The following is a 19,170-nucleotide window of genomic DNA, read 5'->3' as shown; positions in this document are numbered from 1 at the left end:
TGAAGAAATTATGAATAAGATTTTTATTTTGAATCTCACCCTAACTGACCTAAATCTTTTAGAGAGTAATAATGGTTTGTTTATTCCAAGTGCACTTTTACTTAATGTGTCAGTTTTATTCTGAATGAAATTTCACACATAGGGTCTTTCAGGTTTGTATTTTTCTTAATGTGTCTCCATAACTGTCAAATACTATTAAAAATCATTATGCTATTATACTAAATGCTTACCACTTTCATAGAGTACTACCAGTCTACATGAGAATTAAAAACTAGGGTAGATAGTTTACCCTAACATAGATGACAGAGGAGTTGAGATTGTAAGCATTACAAATGAAGACAGGTAGATATAGATATAAAATAATGTGCCATGTGACTATGTTAATACTGACAGGACTAAGGATAGACATTATGTGTAGTACTAAGAGTCTCCTGTATTGAAAGCAGTGTCTTACATGTATAATAAGTATAAAATAGTATTATACCAGGTGTAAATCTATTCAAGACATTGGCCTTTCCATCACAGAGCTGGCAATTTAGTAGTAAGGAAGAAACAACCATAAATATAAAATTTACTGCCTAACAGTAAGAGCCTTGACGCAGACCATATAGAGTACTTGGGAGTTGGAAAGGTGTCATAGGAGAGGAGGTGTTTGTGATAGGCCTCTGGAGATAGATACTTAAGATTTTAATAAAGGAATTGGTTGTGATTTAGGAAAGTAGTGGGGGAAATGTGAATATAATGAATAGAATGATCATAGCAAAGAGGCATGAAGTGGGAAAGCATAGGCTGTTCTTATAAAACAGAGGAGGACCCGTTTTCTAAGTCATTTCTGGTGATAAGGGCTGGAACTTTAGTAGCAGTAGGAATGCAACAAGAAGATTCTTGTCAAAGATGATGCCAAGGGCCCAAGCTTCAGTGTCTGGTCCAGTTTTGGAAATATAGTTACGAAAAAGCTGTTTGGAGGGTGGGAAGGAGATAGGATTTGCAAATTTGGATGTTTTATTTTTACAGAATGAAATTTTTACAGAATGAAATTCGGCTACCAGTTAGAAAGAATGATTGGGCTTAAAAATAGACATAAAGGAGTCCTTTGTTTAAAGTTGTGCCAGCTAGAACTTGGAATTCTTGTGTCTAAGAAAGAAAAAAGAAAGCTAATGAAGGAAATAACAACTAGAGAAAATGTGAAGATCATTATGATGATACTGGTAGGGCAATTAGCGTGTATTGAAGGCTTACTTTGTGCCAGGTGTAGCACTAAGCCCTTCAGAATTTATCATTTAATCCTGACAAAGATCCCTATATAGCAGGTAATATTCCCGTTTTATTAGGTTGGTGCAAAAGTAAAACGGTAGAGGTGCAAAAGTGAAAGTGGCAAAAACTGCGATTACTTTCGCACCAGCCTAACAGATGAAGAAACTGAGACTTGAAGAAGTTAAGTTTCATGTGATCACATAGGTACTAAGTGATAGACCTACCATTGAAAGCTTTTGAGGAATCCAGCCTCAGGCTTCTTTCCCTTTTATGATATTACGGTCTTAGTCCATTGATGTCAAGGAATGAAAGAATTTCTAGAAGAAAATTAGCCACTCTGACAAGAGTACTGAGTTAGGCGAGTTGGTATAGCCTAAGAAGGAAAATGGCATCATTGACCACAAGAGAGACCAGGTCTGGTAATGAGAATTAAAGTGATTTTGAGAGAGAAGCAGCTAATATATGGTCCTGCTGCCAAGATATTTAAGTTGCATATAGTATAATAGAGAGGAGTCCCTGTGGAATTGGGGCCAAGGAAATATGAGAATGGCTGTTAAAGGTCACAAGATATAAACTCCATCAAAAGCAGCATAAATAGTAATTAAGAACATGGCCCCGGAGTCAAGAGAGCTAGGTTGAATTTTGGTTCTACCTCTCTGACTTTGGTAATTTAACTTCTCTGATTAGTCTCTTCATTTAAACAACGAGAAATTTTCTTCCACAGATTATTCTGAGAATTAAACGGGTGGTTTTAAAGTGTGTATTTAATACGGTGTTTGATACATAGTATGTGCTCAGTAAATGGTACATAACTTATTAAAAAGAGATGAGCCATAAAGCCATTCTGTAGTGGTGGTGCGTTCAGTCAGTGGGGACCTAATTGGACAGTAGCTTTGGATATTGATGAACAGAACAAATACTAGAGGGCTGTGTGACTGAGAGTCAGAATTCTTAAGTGTGTATAATTGAGGGATGTTGTTATGCAGTGATAGTTAGACGTTCTGTAGAAAACTGTACAGAAGGAAAAAGTATGTAAGGGCTAAATGTACAGATGTGCAAGAGTGTCAGTAGGTAAACTTCCCAAGTTTGAGTATAAAGGAATGTGAGTACGTTGAGATGAAGAAAGATCTGTAGTTAGTTCATTCTTTCATTCATTCAGCAAGTGCTTATTGAGAGCCTGCTATGCACCTTGCACAGTGGGATGCTATAGATATAGCAGTTGCTCCCATGTGGAACTTAAAGTTCACCTAGGAGGACTGATACTTAGAATATAGCAGGGTGGTGAGAAATGTAAATGAAGTCAGCAAGTATTAGAAAAACAAGGGGACCACTAGGGGCTATCACCACATATGTCACTCAAAGCTAAGGGAGAAATATTTCAAAGAGAAAATGCTTCAAATAACACTACTAGATAGGAAATCATTTCAAGTTTTTAAATGGAGAGTAGATGGGGAAGAAGTGGAAGATAGTGCTTCCATTGAAGAAGCTGAGTAGTGAACAGTCATTACACATTACCCAAATCAGCTGAAAAGGGAGAAAACTGTTAGCTATTGGTTAGGGCATTTTCTGTGCAGAACTGAATAATCATTAATTATTGAAACTTAATCTCATTATAATTGACTTTTTTTATTGATAAGTGTCTATGCAAGAACTTTTTACTTTGTCATGTTCATGTGTGTATATTATAGATTACATTCTTTAAGTTTTTCACCATTTGAGGTAGTTTCAAAAAATATGAGTAAACAAACAGTGTTCTGAATAGAATCCCCCAAATTCCTGGCTTTTGATTAGTTTTACACTGGGGTATTGAAGGAGTCTCCTTTAAAAGAAGATTCAGTGTGAAAGGCTCCAATGTAAGAATTCCTCCTTCCTAACACACGCATCCTCATACACTTTTGTTATCTTCTGGATCTTTTTTCCATTTAATCCATTTTTTATTTAACCTTCTTCCTGTGTATTTCCTACCCTCTTGCCCAAAAAGCATTGCAAAGTAATTTTAGCTATTTTATTCAAATAAGGAGGATATCACAAACATTCAGATACCTTTTGTAAAGAAAAGGGAAAACAAAGTTTTAAATTAGTGGTTCAATTCTGAAAGTTATACTTCATGAAAGAAAAGTTCTTTGAGTGCAGAGATGCTCATTGCTTTTTCATTGCAAACCAATTTAATCCTTATCCCACAAACTTTCTGCTTTAGAGGCACCTCTGTAAACACATTTTGAGGTCACTAGGAATCATTGATGTTCTGCAGACTACACTGAGATGCAACACTTTAAGAAGAAAAGTAATAGACCTTGGGGTTACCATAGTGAGTTGTGCTCTGCCCCTAACTGTTTTAGTAAGATTAAAATTAATAACTTCATCAAATAGGCACATTTCATGTGTGTGAAAATTACTCAGTTTTTTTCCTTAAATTTTTTATTAAAAACACATTTATTGTGCTTGAATATAATTTTGGAATCATCTATCTGGTTTTGTTCAGAAGATTGTTTGTGCAACTTCTTGTTTAAATTGGATTAGTACCATGTTAATTTTACATTGCCTCTGGTGAATAGCCACGGGGCTGTAATCTCTGCCAGTAATTTGTCACATCAAAACCCTCTGGAGGGCCATACAAAACATTTGTGTAGTACGGATTAGATGGTGAAAGCCATATCTTAGATTGTTAATAAATGTTAATGACAAAACCCAGCTGGTAAAGCTTGGAAATAAGACCTAATGCTTGGTGCCCATTGCCAGAAGAATGTTTAAACAGAGATTTCCATTACTCGAAGGTGACCCAGAATAGTAAATTTGTGAATTAAAAAATACAACCTTCTAACTATTTTATAACCTTCTAATTATTTAGAAAAAAATCTTTTCTTTTGATTCGCAACTGTAAAAGCCTGTTTCCCAGTAGAAAGCTTTTTTGTTCTTTGGTAACTGGGAAGGCAACAGCTGTAAAATATAAATAAGCATAACATAAAATGAGTCCTGATTTAGAAAACAAGGAAGTGATACCCTTAAGTTTGATATCATGGGACAAAGTTAAAAGTTCTACTTGTTAGACTTGTAAGAGGTAATTTAGTTTCCTTTTTTCTTCTTCAAGATATACTATAGAAATATTTTAAAACCAAAAGAAATACTTGAATTGCATTGGTCTACAAATACTCAAGTGAAGTTGTCTGCTTTCCTACTTGTGCTCTAAATAACCTATTTGCATATTTACTTAAAAACATTTCTTGACACCTTAGAATATCATTAAGTAGAATAAAGCTTCCTTTTTAAAAAAATAAATGAAGCATTGTTATGAAGTATGAGTTTGTTGTAGACAATTTAACATTTTTATGTCAGATATATTCAAAGTAGGTATGTATGTTCCCAGGACAGGAAAGAGAAGTAATATTTTGGGAAGGATTGTGGGTCTGTTACCATATTTGTGCACAGTAGATCTGTTTAAAACTGAGCTGATATATTTAGTTAAAACAACACAGACTTCATTGGCTGACATCAGCACTATCTTGTCCAGCCTCCTGCTTATCTACTCTGAGTAATTAATTTGATTAATTTATAAGTAATTTAGCCAAGGATGGGATGTAAATCTTTGTTTAAGAAAACAGTTGGAGGTCCAAGTCTTGGTTAAAAACTGTGTCTTGAAACCATCCAGGCCCTCCTACTGACTTGTCAGCTCTGGGTTATTTTCAGAAAACTTTACTTGAGTTCCTTAGTTTAGTTGTAAGTTTTTTCCCACAGACTTACATGGTATGTGTGAGTGGGAGAGTAAGTAGTGGCCACTTTTTAGCCGCTGTTTAGTCTAGTGTATGTATGTTTACATCTCCTCTCTGGATTTATAGGCAGCCAAGGCAAAATAAAGATTATACTCACTTGATTGAGGAGCCTTTAACCCAGAGCACCTGGCACTGGAGAGGACTTCTTTCACTAACCTCTAATTTGTGTGTGTGTGTGTGTGATTATTATTAATGCCCTATTCTTGATTCAAAAATCCAAGCATTTAAAGGGTTTTCTTATGTTTTAGAAAATGTTAAATTTTATCAAAAACCTAGTTTTACAGGGTAAAGCTAATAATCAACTTTTATTACTTATTTCCTGCTTGCAGTCATACTTACTCAATTTGTAACACCATGTAACATAGACACTACAGATCACCAGTAATCCTCTCCTTAGCCAAAGAAGACAGTTTGGTGCATTTTTGTCCAGATATGTTTTTCTTTTTAAATACCTTTAAAATGAAATACACATTTCAAAGGAGGTTCTTCTCCTCTTTCCACCTGCCTCCTGGTTTAAGAAACAGAGCATTATGAATGCTTTAGAAGCCCTCTGTGTCCCTTTCTCAACTGTGTCTTCTGTTTCCAGAGGTAATTACTATCCTGAATTCGATATTTATTATTCCTTTGCTTTTTTTCATAATTTCGTGACATAAGATATATTAAAAGTCTACTATTTGCAAACAACGTTGCTTAGTTTTGTGTGTTTTGAACCTTCATATACATACAATCATTCTCTATAAATATTGCACAATTTTATCCAGGATAAGAGAACCCTGAATGTGTTAGTGCCTACAAGAGTTTCTCTAGTATTTATATCTAAAAGTAGGATTTCTGGTACTGGGGGACATTCATTTCTTCAGTTTCACTAAATATTACATAATTATCTTTAAAGTGGTTGTACTAATTTGCAATTCCCAAGAGTAGCATATAATCGTTCCTGTCCTTCACATTTTTGTAAACAGTTGGCTATTGTCAGATGTCTTAAATTTTTCAGTTTGGTTGGCCCCAAGTAGTGTCACATTGGGGCTTAAATTTTCATTCCTGTAGTTACTAATAACTAACTTTGAGCATCTTTTCCTATGTTTGTTTTTGAAACAAGGTCTCACTGTGTCACCCAGATTGGAGTGCAGTGGTGCATTCACAGTTCACTGCAGCCTCAACCTCCTAGGCTCAGGTCGTCCACCTCAGCCTCCCAAGTATCTGGGACTCCAGGTGCACGTCACCATGCCTGGCTAATTTTTGTAATTTTTTTTTTTTTGTGGAGACAGGGTTTTGCCACGCTGCTTACATTTCTTCATCTGTGGAGTGCCTGTTTATGTCTTGTGCTCAGTAGAAATTAATCAACAAGTGTAATTCAGATTCTGGAATATCAGACAAGAAGTTTGAAATACTACCATCATTATACTGTAGAAAATAGGTGATCTGATGAAGAAATGTATTAGAGAAGTGGTATATTTTGAGACTGTCTTGTGTGTAATTGGAGAAAGAATGGGGAGAAAGCAATATTTAAAGAGATACTGGCTAAGAATTTTCCAAAGTAAAACAGATATCAGTGCATATATTCAAAAATATCTATGAACTGCAAGCAGGATAAATACAAAGTAAACCTACCTAGATGCATCACAGCAAAATTGACAAAAAGCAAAGAAAAACCTTAAAAGCTGTTGGGAGCAGGGGTGGATAGATACATTGCCTTCAAAGGAGCAATGATAAGACTGACAGATGACTTTTTAACAAAAGTAAAGGAATTTGTAAGCCTTTACTAAAATAGCATCCCTAAAGTACCAAAGAAAACAATTGCTGAACTAAAATTTTGTTACCCAGTAAAAGCATTATTTATAAAGGAAAGACTTCAGACCAACAAAAATTGGCAGAATTTGTCATGGCAAATCTGAAGCAAAAGAAATACTTGGATTCTTCAGGCAGAAGAAGAAGAATGATCCCAAATGAAAGCTTTGAAATGCAGAAGAGTAAAGAACAATGGAAATAAATATCAGGCTAACTGTAAATGGATATTGGTTGTAGGAAAACAATAAGAGTATTTGTTGACTTTAAAATATACATAGAATTAAAAGTTATGACAAAAATAGTGCAAAGATATGAAGAGAGTGAAATGTTTAAAGTATGTTAAATTATCTGAAGATGCAAAAGTCCTAATTAGATTCTGTTAAGTGAGGGATACATATTTCTAAAAGAAGAGTTAAAAATGATTTAGTAACAAGATAGGGGATGAAAATTGAATGACAAATTATTTCATTAAAGGGAGAGAGAAGGAACATAAAATAGATGGAATGAATAGAAAATCATAAGATGGAAAGATTTAAATCTATATATATCACCAATTGCTTTAAATATAAGTGGACCAAATGCTCCCATTAAAGACAGATATTTAAAAGCTGAATTTTAAAAAGTTAACAATATGCTTTGTAAGAGATAAACCTTAAATATAAGAACATAAGATGGTTGAATTCTAACAGAAGGAAAATATATACTACAATAATACTAAGAGAAAGCTGGTATAGTAATACTTCATATTAGGCAAACCAGACTTCAGGGTGAGAGACATTTTACTGTAGGTAAAGGAAGTTTTCATAGTTATAAAAGGGGGTTAATCCACCTGGAAGATGACAACAATTCTACATTTGTACCTGGTAACATAGCAACAAATTAGATAAATTAATAGAGCTTAAAAGAGAAATAGGTAAATCTATAATGATAGAAGATTTTACCATAACTCTCCTGAGAACTGATGGTGCAAACAGACCGAAAATAAGTAACAGTGTAGAAGATTTGGGCAGCACAACTAACCATTGGTATATTCTAGAACACTTCATCCAAAAACTCCAGAATATACACTATTTTCTAGTGCACATGGAACATTTAACCAAGTTGCTTATATGCTGGATTAAACTACAATTCTCAACACATTCCAGAAGATTGTAATTTAGAATATGTTCTCTGACCACAGTGATATTAAACTAGAAGTAAAAAGATAATACGAAATGTGCCCAAATGAGTGAATATTAAGTAGTATACTTCTCGTAACCCATGGTAAACTGGAGACCACAGTAAAATTAGAAAATATTTTGAATTGAAAAATAGTGCACATAAAACACATCAAAGTGTGGGATTTAGTGAAAGCTGTGCTTAGAGGGAAATGTATAACCGCAGTTGTGTTTAGAAAATAAGACAAGAATAAATCTGTTCTCTAAATATTCCTTTCAAAAACTCAGTAGAAGAACAAGAAAGTAAAGTGGAAGCAAGGAAATAAGATGAATAGAAATTAATGAAATGAGGGGAAAAGTACAATAAAAATCAATAAAGCCAAAAGTCATGTCTTTGAAAGGACCCCTCTACTCCCCCTTAGCAAGTATTCAAGGACAAAAAGAATAGACAGTAACTATCCATATCAGGAATTGAAAAAAGAGACAAGACTACAGATCTCAGCCATTTACAGAGGTAAGAGGATAGTATGAACAATTTCATGTGAATTTGAAAAAAGAACTTCCAAAATGGATACACCAAGAAACAGAAAATAGAAATAGTCTTATAGCTATTAGAGAAATTGAATCTGTAATAAAAAACCTGCCCACAAAGAAGGCTGCAGACCCATATGTCTTCACACTTGAATTTTAGTGAACATTTTAGGAAGAAATAACACTAATCTTACACAAAGATTTTAGAAAATGGGAAGTGAAAACGCTTCTCACCTTTTTAAAATGAGACTAGCATAACCTTGATCCTAAAAGCCTACAAGGACAAAAGTAATTGGCCAGTCTTTTAAAACATTAAAGATAACAAGTTTAAGATATTAAACTTGTAAGCATTACAGCAAAGTTTATTTATTAGGCAAATGCAAGGTTGGTTATTTACCACATTCAAAGAGTAAAGGAGAAAAAAATACCAATAGCTGCAGAAAAAGTCATATTCCTTAACAAACTAAGACTAGACAGTAAATTTGTTAATCTAGTAGAGTTTTTACATAAAGCCTACAAAAAAATTCTTAAAATAATGAAACTTTCCTCAGATCAGAAATGAGAGAAACATTCCCTCTATTACCATTTCTTTTCAACATTGTATTGGAGGTGTTCTAGCCAGTGTAATAGGGCAAGAAAAAGAAATAGTGTGTCATTTGGAAGGGAGAAAGTAAAACTACCTGTATTTGCAGATAACACAGATGTATTTAGAAAGCTAAAAAGTATCTAAACTGACCTATTAGGAATAAGTGAGTTTAGCAAGTTTGCTGGAAACAAAGTCAATATGTAAAAATCAATGTTATTTGTCTACTAGAGTAATTAGGAAATGAAAATTGTAAAGCTCTACCATTTACGGTAGCATCTAAAATCAAATATCTAGCAGTACAATCAAAGAAATATGTTAGTCTTAGCATATAGAGGACTGTAAACTATTATTAAAAGTTAAGACCTACATCATTAGGTAAACCATTTCATTGATTAAAAATCAATATTTTAAAGACACTGGTTTTGGCCAAATTGATCTGTGGATTCAATATAATCATAATAAAATCTCAGCAGGTTTTTTTTAGCCTTAGAAATTGAAATTTATATGAAAATGTAAGAGCCAAGAATAGCTAAAATCATTTTGAAGAATAGCCAAAGGTAGAAGAACTTACACTATCATATATTAACACATTGTTACAAGAGTTGAAGTAATTAAAACAGTGTAGTGTTAATGCAAGAATAAGTAGATGAGAGCATCCAGAAACAAAAACATACATATATGGATGGAGGTGATATGTGACAAGTAGTAGTAACTGCCAAGCAACAAGAGAAGAGGTGTTTTTCAGCAAATGTTGCTAGGTCAGTTTTAGCTCTATATGGGGAAAAAGTGAAACTTCAGGAGGGTAACATAAAAGAATATCTAACAGACGGAGACAGGCAAAAAATGTCTTAAATAGGAAAGAGCACTAACCAAAAAGGAATAAACAGAAAAATCTGAACTATGTTAAAATCAAGGACTTCTCTTTATTAAAAACAACATTAAAGGAGTGAAAAGACAGGCCAAAGACTACTGGGAAATGGTTGTAATTTATATAATTGACAGAGGACTTATCCAATATTTACAAGCATCAATAACAGAAGATGGACAACCAGGTAAAGTACCAAAAACTTAAATAGGAACTTTATAAACAAAGATACCTAAATGTCATAAAACTATTAAAATGTGTTCAACCTCACTGGTCTTTAAATAGTGCAAGATAAAAATCACAATGATATTCTGCTACGTAACCTATCAAATGGCTAAAATGAAAAAAAAAAATGACACCACCAAGGGCTGGCAAGAATATAAAGCACTGGAATGCTCAAGTGGAAGTATGAATTGATATGACTACTTGCAAACTGTTTGAAAATACAGGTTGAACATCCCTAATCCGAAATGCTTCAAAATCTGAACTTTTTGAGCCCTGACAGGATGCCACAAGTGGAAAATTCTACGCCTGACCTTATGTGACAGTTCACACAGAATTATTTAAAACATTGTGTAAAACATTGTGTAAAGTTACTTTCAGGCTCTGTATACAAGGTGTATGTGAAACATAAATGAATTTCATGTTTAGACAGTCCCATCCCCAAGATATCTCGTTATGTATATGCAAATATTTCAAAATCAAAACACTTATGGCCCCAAGCATTTCAGATAAGGGATACTAAAACCTGTATTTACTAAGGCTGTTCTAATTCTTATATCCTCTGACCACGCAATTTGAAGCCTATGTATATATCCAGTAGGAATGCATACAAGTGTGTTCCAAAAGACATGTATAAAATCTTCACATCAGCATTATTTATAATTCAAAACTGGAAACTGCCCAGTGTCTTTCAGCAGTGAATGAATAAATTGTATATTCATTCAGTGGAATGCTGTATAATAATGTAAATGATTAACTGCATAGAACAATGAGTCTCTAAAACAATGTTAAATGAAAGAACCCTGACACAAATACGTACTGTACAGATTCTGTATTAAGTTCAAAACTTATTTGTGTTGTTAAAATTAGGGTAGTAGTGATCGTTGGGAAAGGGTGAATGGTTAGTGACTGGGAGGAGACACAAATTTCTGGGATTCTGGCAAGTCTGATCTCCGGATGGTGAGTATGTGAGTGGTCTACTTTGTGAAAATATATCAAAATGTATCTTGTCATTTGGCAGTTTTCTGTTTCATTACAATTCAATGAATACTTTAAAAAAATAGTTAACAGAAACCTATTGACCCAGCTTTCCCACTTTGGGATTTTGTCCTAAACAAAAGAAAATGACTTACGGATTCCTGAGCTAACCTGTGTGATAGGTGACAGGGGGTCCTGTTACAGCATTGTTTGTAGTAACAAAAGTGTCTGTCATTGAGAAAGTGGTTGAATAAGTCATGGAATATGCATTATGTGGAATGTTACTCATTTATTTTAAGACTTTATCTATTGACCTGAAGAATTGTTAAACTTTTTTCAAAATGCAAACTAGAATGTATTGTTTTCATTTTTGTTTAAAAACATATGTGCATAGGTTTTTGTATGAGTCTGGAAAACAGAGTGGAAAGGCATATTTACTGACATAGGAGTGGAATTAGTGATTTGTACAGGGACAGTTACTGAATTTTTCTAGGTGCATCTTTGTATAATGGATTTCTCAGATGCTGCTCTTACCACCAGTCTTTTGGCAGTTCTTTGTGTTGACAGTTCATTGTATTGACAGCTGCCTCTTTCTTGCCTTCAACATCTATTGTCCTGTGATAGTCAGCTAATATCAATCACTGATTGAAGGATTATGACTTACAGTAAAAGAGAAGTAATAGAGTGTTTAGAGAAAACTTACCTGGGTATTTTCTGGATAATATATAACTCATAAAATTAGCAGTGCAAGGGTGGGCACACACCTTGGGCGCAGAGGCCGAAGCAGGAGGATTGCTTGAACCTAGTAGTCTGTGGCTTTAGTGTGCTTCATTGCTCCTGCGACTAGCCAGTGCACTGCAGCCTGGGCAACACAGTGAGATTCTGTTCTTAAAAAAAAAGAATTGGCAGTGTGTGCCTATATCATGGGTGTTGTCAAATAGGATTATAATCACAAGTCAAAGTCATATGAAATATTTGTTCCTAATATTAAGGATATGGCTTGTTTCTTTGTTTCTTTCAAGAGGGAACAAGAAAGTCAAATGGCTCGTCTTAAAAAACAGCAGGAAGAATTGGAACAGATGAGACTACGTTACCTGGCTGCTGAGGAAAAAGATACAGTAAAAACCGAGCGACAAGAATTGTTGGATATAAGAAATGAATTGAACAGGTATAATAACTAAAAGAGTGTTTCTTTCAAAAACCAAAGTTTGGTTCAGGGAAGGTACAACTTCAGGTCTCTCAAGGATAAAGTAGATCGTATATAAAAATACAGAAAATGTAACAGACATATACAATAGAAAATCCATGCCAGCTGAGTGCTGTGGCTCATTCGTGTAATCCTGGCACTTTGAGTGGATGGTGGGAGGATCGTTTGAGCCCAGGAGTTCTGGGCTGCAGTGAGCTGTGATCATGCCACACTGCACTCCAGCTTGAGTGACAGAGTGAGGCCTTGTGTCAAATTTAAAAAGAAAAGAAAATCTATGCCAAAGACTATTAAACTTTTTTTTTTTTTTGCTATGAATACAGCTGTGGAAGTCCATTCAGCTCTTGTGTTTCCATTTATAGCATTACTACTTTAAAATTTATTTTTGTGTGGTGATTTCAGGATTATTGCTACTATTGAACTGAGTCTTGACTTACATAAAGTATAAGAAATTTCAAATTTAGTTACATTATTAATACCTGTAACAATAGCTCTTAATGAGCCCTTACTTTGTGCCAGGAACCGTTTTAAATGTCTTGTATTGCCCAGCTCTTTTTTTTTTTAAATCTTCAAAGCTACTTTGTGAGAAAGATATTTTCACCATTTTTGAGATGAAGAGATTGAAGATTAAAGACAGAGCTTAAACATATTATTCAAGGTCATGTAGCTAGTAAATCATGGAGCCAGGGTTCAAATCTGATTCCAGAGATTGCATTTTTAACTACTATGCTACACTGGGCTTCTCTGTAGTGCTGTGTTCATCTTAATCACAACTTCAACAGTGTTTCATGTTAGAAAAGTAATCACTAGGAAGCAGCATAAAAATGAGTTCTAGTTTTTTTGGAGGGTAGTTTTGGGGGAAGACTTTTTGGCTTAGTCTATCAAGGGTCTAGTATATTTTTGTTTGAGCAAAGTGCAGTTTTAGTTAACTTGGACTGGTTAAAAAATATACCATACACTGGGTAGATTAAACAGAAGTTTATTTTCTCACAGTGCTAGAGGCTAGAAGTCAAAGATCATGGTGCCAATGTGGTTGGTTTTAGAGGGTCACCTTCTCGCTGTGTCCTCTCTCTGGTGTCTCTTCTTAGGAGAGCACTAATCCTATGATGAGAGTTCACCCTCCTGGCCTCATCTAAACCTGATTATCTCCCAAAGGTCCATCTCCAAATACCATCACATTGGAGGTTAGGGGTTCAACATCTGAATTTGGCAGGGACACAGTTCAGAGCATACACATTACATTTATCAACAGTATCTTATTATGTCTCCATGTATGAAGTGGAGAAAAATGTGGTCACTATATTAAGTGGGTTCCTAGCTGAATTAAATAATTGTATTTAAAAGATAATTGAAGAAATACCAGTTGTAAAAGGTCAGCTCCAACTACCATGCTTAACAGGGTTCAATCTGTGGTACTTTTATTCTCATTTATTCAGGATATATTTATTTGGTATCTACCATGTTGTAGACTTTGAAGATATTACAACTTAATGAATTATAATATCCTTGCCTTCCAAAATTTTGCTGTCATATATAGCACTTTCTTGGTTCCAGTTTAGCAAATATATGTTTAGCTCCTGCTGTTTGCTAAGCACTGATTTGGTGGGTTAAAGATATCCATGTTGCCTATCAAATCTGTAGATCATACACAATCTTACTAATGCCTTAATAAATTAGGATTCTGAGAAAACTGAAACCAATAAGATTAAATATATTAGAGACAAAAGCAGAGTCCTCTGTATAAGCTATAAGAAAAATCAGTTAAGTGATAGATAAGACATAAAACAGTTGATATGTAGAAGCCTAGGAGAACTTCTGTGGCCACTAATAATGGTGTGATTTGGCTACCGAAGAGTCAGTACAGTTAGGGTCATTCATAGAAGTAGTGTTCATTATTCAGTACTGGGAAATCACCTCTGGGGTGTTCTTACCACTATGCAGCACACTTTAAGGGAAATTAGCTACCTAGAGAGCTTCCAGTGGAATGTGACCAGGACAGTAAGGGGCAATATATCATGCCATCCAAGAAGTGGTTAAGAGCGTGAGGGATATTGAACTTGGAGAACTCTTGGGCAAAGTGGTAGGTAACTGTTTTCACATATCTGGAGAGCTACCATATTAAGAAGAAGTAAGTAGGCTTCTCCTCTTAGGCAATATCATAGCCAATTATTGAAAATATAAAGAGGCATACTGAGTTCAATATAAGAAGGAACTTTCTAAGTTAGAGCAGTTCTACGAAGTAATATGTTCCTAGTGGCAGGGAGTGTGCTTGTAGAGTCCAGAATAGCAGTTGTCAGGAATGTTCTAAAAGTTTTCTTTATGAGTTTCTTCAGCCATCAGGTTCTAAAATTCTTTTGTGATCATGACTGATAATTGCATTTTAGCAAAGATTTGGTAGAGATGATCTATCAGTTGTGCAAAAATTGCATTTGTCCCATATGCATAGACAGATGATGCACAGAAGGGAAATGGTTAAACTTTCTGGTACATAGTTTGGCATTGTGTGCATTAATTAACCTAGAGGACCCTATCCTCCAAGGCAGCTATAAGAGTTAGCGTAGGGGAAACAACGATTCAGAAATCTGCCCTTCCTTATCCACATGAATCACTCAAATTCCATGGAAAGACTTGGTACCAGTGTCTCACTAACCACTCGTTTCCCACCCAGGTCCCAGAGTACAGTGCCCTGCACTGTTTAGGCTTTTTGTTTTAGAACAGATAAAGACATTTGGTATCCTTCTTGGACTGTAGTTTCCTTTTTTGTGTGAGGAATTATAGGAGTTTCATGTTTCAGAGGGTCATCTGAACAAATGAAAGTGTGTTCTGCCAACAGTCATGTACCCTCTGGGGCCATCCTGGTCTGTGAGAGCAGGACTTGTTCCTCACTGCTTCTTTCTCCCTCTCCCTCATCCTGTGTGTAAATTTAGAAATAGACTTAGTCTTCAGAGGAAATAAGCCACGGAAAAGCCAGTCTCAAAGGGAGGAACTTAGATGCAACTGCTTTGTCTTACAATCAAGACAAAATAATCGGAATCATTGCAAATTAAAATACTTTTGTAGCCACTAATATAGAAAAATATAAAATTATATCTTTTTTTTTTTTTTTTTTTTGAGACAGAGTTTTACGCTCGTTGCCCTGGCTGGAGTGCAATGGCCAATCTTGGCTCACTGTAACCTCGGTCTCCCAGGTTCAAGTGATTCTCCTGCCTCAGCCTCCCAAGTAGCTGGGATTACAGGCATGTACCACCACGCCCGGCTAATTTTGTATTTTTAGTAGAGATGGAGTTTCTCCATGTTAGTCAGGCTGGTCTTGAACTCCCGACCTCAGGTGATCCACTTGCCTCGGCCTCCCAAAGTGCTGGGATTACAGGCATGAGCCGCCATGCCCAGCCAAAATTATATCTTAATTGTATGTTCTAAATTAAACATATTCCATATCCAAACTTAGTGTTATTATCACTTAGTAAGTAGGCCAGGTACAGTGGCTCACACCTGTAATCCCAGCACTTTGGGAGGCCGAGGCAAGTGGATTACTTGAGCCCAGGAGTTTGAGACTAGCCTGGAAAACATAGTGAAATGCCGTCTCTACAAAACTATATATATATATAGTTTTTATATATATATATATTTATATATATATAAAAACACACACACACACAAAAATTAGCTGGGCGTGGTGGCATGGCCTATAGTCCCAGCTACTCGGGAGGCTGAGGTGGGCAGTCCATTGAGCCCAGGAGGTCGAGGCTGCAGTGAGCTGTGATCGCACCGCTGCACTCCAGCCTGGGCGACAGAGTAAGACCTTGTCTCAAACAAACAAAATATACTAAGTATTATTATTACTGCTCCATTTTCAAGACAGTTTGACCAACAGTGTTCTGTTGGAAATACCCAAATCGCAGGTCAGCATCTACTCTCCTTTTCTCATCCCCAAATGAGATTATAACAAACATAACTTGAAGATATCCATACAAAACCTTAACATGCATATGCCCTTTGAACCACACATACATATAGAATTTCACTTTCTGCAAATAACTAGAGATACAACTCCATAATAGGGAATTTTCTTGGTTCACTTCTGTATCCCCAAAACTTGTTTGGCACAAATAAATGTTTGTTGAATGAATTTTTTAAAATATGTTCAAAACAGGAACAACAAAGGTTTAAAAACGAGCAACCTAAAGATCAATAATAAAGGATGACTAAATGATGATACCCCAAATGATGGAATATTATAAAACAATTTAGAAGAACATTTAATGATATAAAAAAATCACACTATAAATGAGAAAAGTAGTATACAGAATTGCATATGTAGTATCATTAAGTTTTTCAAGACATACATATTTTAAGTATATATATGCATTTTTTAAACTTGAAAATACAGAAAAATGTTACTCAAATTGGGATCACATTACAGATGATTTTTTTTGTTCTTTACATAGCTCCAAAATATCTAGTTTTCATGTATTTTGTAATTAGAAAAGCAAGTATTGTTTTTAAAGTTGCGTTTTATAAATGTGCAGACTGTTGACTAGCCAAGTGGAACATTGTTTTTGTTTTCTTCCTGAAAATATTACTGAAACCTTATTTTACCATTGAATCATTTTGTTTTAAACAGTGATGTTAAGAAAACCAGCACAGTTGCTAGAGTGGCATTTGTTCTTGACTTCTCAGGTTAAGGCAACAAGAGCAAAAACAATACCAGGATTCCAGAGAGATTGCAAGTGGAAAAAAGGATGGTCCCCATGGCAGTGTATTGGAAGAAGGCTTGGATGATTATTTGACTCGCCTAATAGAAGAAAGGGATACTTTGATGAGAACGGGTGTGTATAATCACGAGGATCGAATAATAAGTGAACTCGACCGACAGATCAGAGAGATTTTGGTAAAAAGCAATGCCAGTAATTAATAACATTTGGAAAAGCTTTATAGAGACTCTAAGTCTAAATTTTAATTTCTTTGTAAAACCTTCAAAAGTGAGGAAAATGGATGTTTTAAAATGGTATTTTCAATTTTTTATAAGCAAAATTTTGTATGTTACTGTATAGTATTTATTTGATCTTATTTACTTTATGCTACCTCTCCCACACTGGTTTTATTTGTAATTTGCATTTTATATACTCATTTTAAATGACTTTTCAGTGTTTTTCATAGTTTATAATCTGATGGCTAACTTTCAAAACAGCTTTTCACTAAGTTAATTGTAGGAGAAATGACTGCGGTAATTTCCAGTTCTATAATATTTCATGTTGAGCCAAAAGAGTATATCTTGCACTTTAAAAATGCTGTGTCCTATTCCATTTGAATGTAAATTCTTAAAAGTTGAAACCAATTGTAACCAGTTTAACTCATTTTAGATGACCTTTTTTTCTTAACTTATAATATTTGCAAGTGACAAGTTTGAAAACAAAGCAAGATCAGTGCAGAGAAGCCATATGACATGTTGGGTGACAAATTGGTCATTTATTTAAATAAAGTTAATACAGATTAAATTTGTTTCAAGAGCTATTGAATTTTCAAATTCTCAGTGTACTTATAACTTTTAAGAACATGAAGTATTAGCTTAATATAGTTTTCTCTGTTGGTTTCTTCCTCAAGTTTGCATTGTTTTATTGTGTTAAAATTCGAGATTTGTTTTTATTTTCCAGTTATAGTAATACTAGCTGTCAGCTTAAACCCTCTGTAATAGAACATGGAAACAGACACATAAAGACATTAGCTGAAAAAATAGAATGAAAATCAACTATTTTTTACTCCCCCTAATTTCAATCAATCTTTTTCAAAGTGCACGAGATTCAGTCATTGAATTTATTCAGTGCCATGTCTGTATAAACTCTAAGAGTTCCTTTATATCATATTCTTCAGAGCCAACATTTGTCCTCAAAGCAACGCTTCCCACCTCCTTTTACAGAGTACTGAAAAAGTTTTAGCAAAGTCACAGATTAGGTTGAATTTCAAAATATATGTACTTTAAAAAGTCCTGATTTCTAAATGTAATTAAGTATATACTTTAGGAAGTTACCAATAACTTCCATCAAAGCAGAGTGTAGGATATATGGTAACATTAATTTTCTGTCATTTTAAATGAGATATATTTCTTATTAGGGAAATTAAAGTCCCTATGCTTTTATTTTTTTCCTTATTAACAGAGCATTAATCTTCTAAAAAATAACCCAGCAGTAAATAATAAATTACCGAATGAGAGGATAATGAATCTGTGAATCATAGCAGGAATTTGCAATATTAATTATGATTAGCTATTTTTCTCTCATTGATTTTTGTGCCACTTGAATGGAACAGAAGTATGCCTTTTGTTTTGAAAGGTCTGGGGTAAAATGCTGTGACTGTTTACTGCAATTGCATTGTGTGTTGCCTGAGACTGCTTTCAAACACTAGAGGGGGCCTCTGATGTAGAGAAACAAAAAGGACTTTTCTAAAATGGATGTGTAGTTCATTTTGCCTTCTGTAAAGCTCTTTTGGCTATTGTAATTTAACAAATAAAATCATAATTGTGTGCATCTCTGAGTTCTTGAGCAGCTTGAGTTCTTTTTTTTCTAAACAGAGTTGGCAAAGTGTTCGGGTTTTCCTATTTCTAATGACTGTCTTTTTTTCTCAAGTGTTGACATACTATTTTTTGTCTTACAACTAGGGGAGTCTGAAATCTTAATTCTCTTTTGTAGTCCTTTTAGCAATAACCATTCCATTTGTAAGTGGCATCGAATGTTTTTACACGGATTTTGCCTAGGAGTTAATGAGTATGACCGCAGTAGATAAATCAATGAGTGGGTGCGGGCATGGGTGGGTGAATGAGT

At 34.6% G+C, this 19,170-nt stretch overlaps 1 protein-coding gene across 3 annotated transcripts in view; it reads left to right on the top strand.

Annotated features, from left to right (window-relative positions):
* CEP120 (centrosomal protein 120kDa) overlaps nucleotides 1–18,883 on the top strand; it is a 76,489-nt gene extending 57,606 nt beyond the window's left edge. For 2 of the 3 annotated variants that reach the window (XM_011963716.1, XM_011963715.1), the window contains 2 exons: nucleotides 12,171–12,316; nucleotides 17,033–18,883. In XM_011963716.1, coding sequence (XP_011819106.1) covers nucleotides 12,171–12,316; nucleotides 17,033–17,267 — 381 coding nt within the window. In that variant the 3' untranslated portion in view covers nucleotides 17,268–18,883. The remainder of the gene's footprint in view (nucleotides 1–12,170; nucleotides 12,317–17,032) is intronic. The other variant, XM_011963714.1, reaches the window with a different exon arrangement.
* Nucleotides 18,884–19,170: the final 287 nt, after the last annotated feature.

The sequence above is a fragment of the Colobus angolensis genome, unplaced genomic scaffold (assembly GCF_000951035.1).
Source record: "Colobus angolensis palliatus isolate OR3802 unplaced genomic scaffold, Cang.pa_1.0 Scaffold62, whole genome shotgun sequence".
In the NCBI taxonomy this organism is placed as follows: Eukaryota; Metazoa; Chordata; class Mammalia; order Primates; family Cercopithecidae; genus Colobus; species Colobus angolensis.
This window is presented reverse-complemented; position numbering and strand designations above follow the sequence as displayed.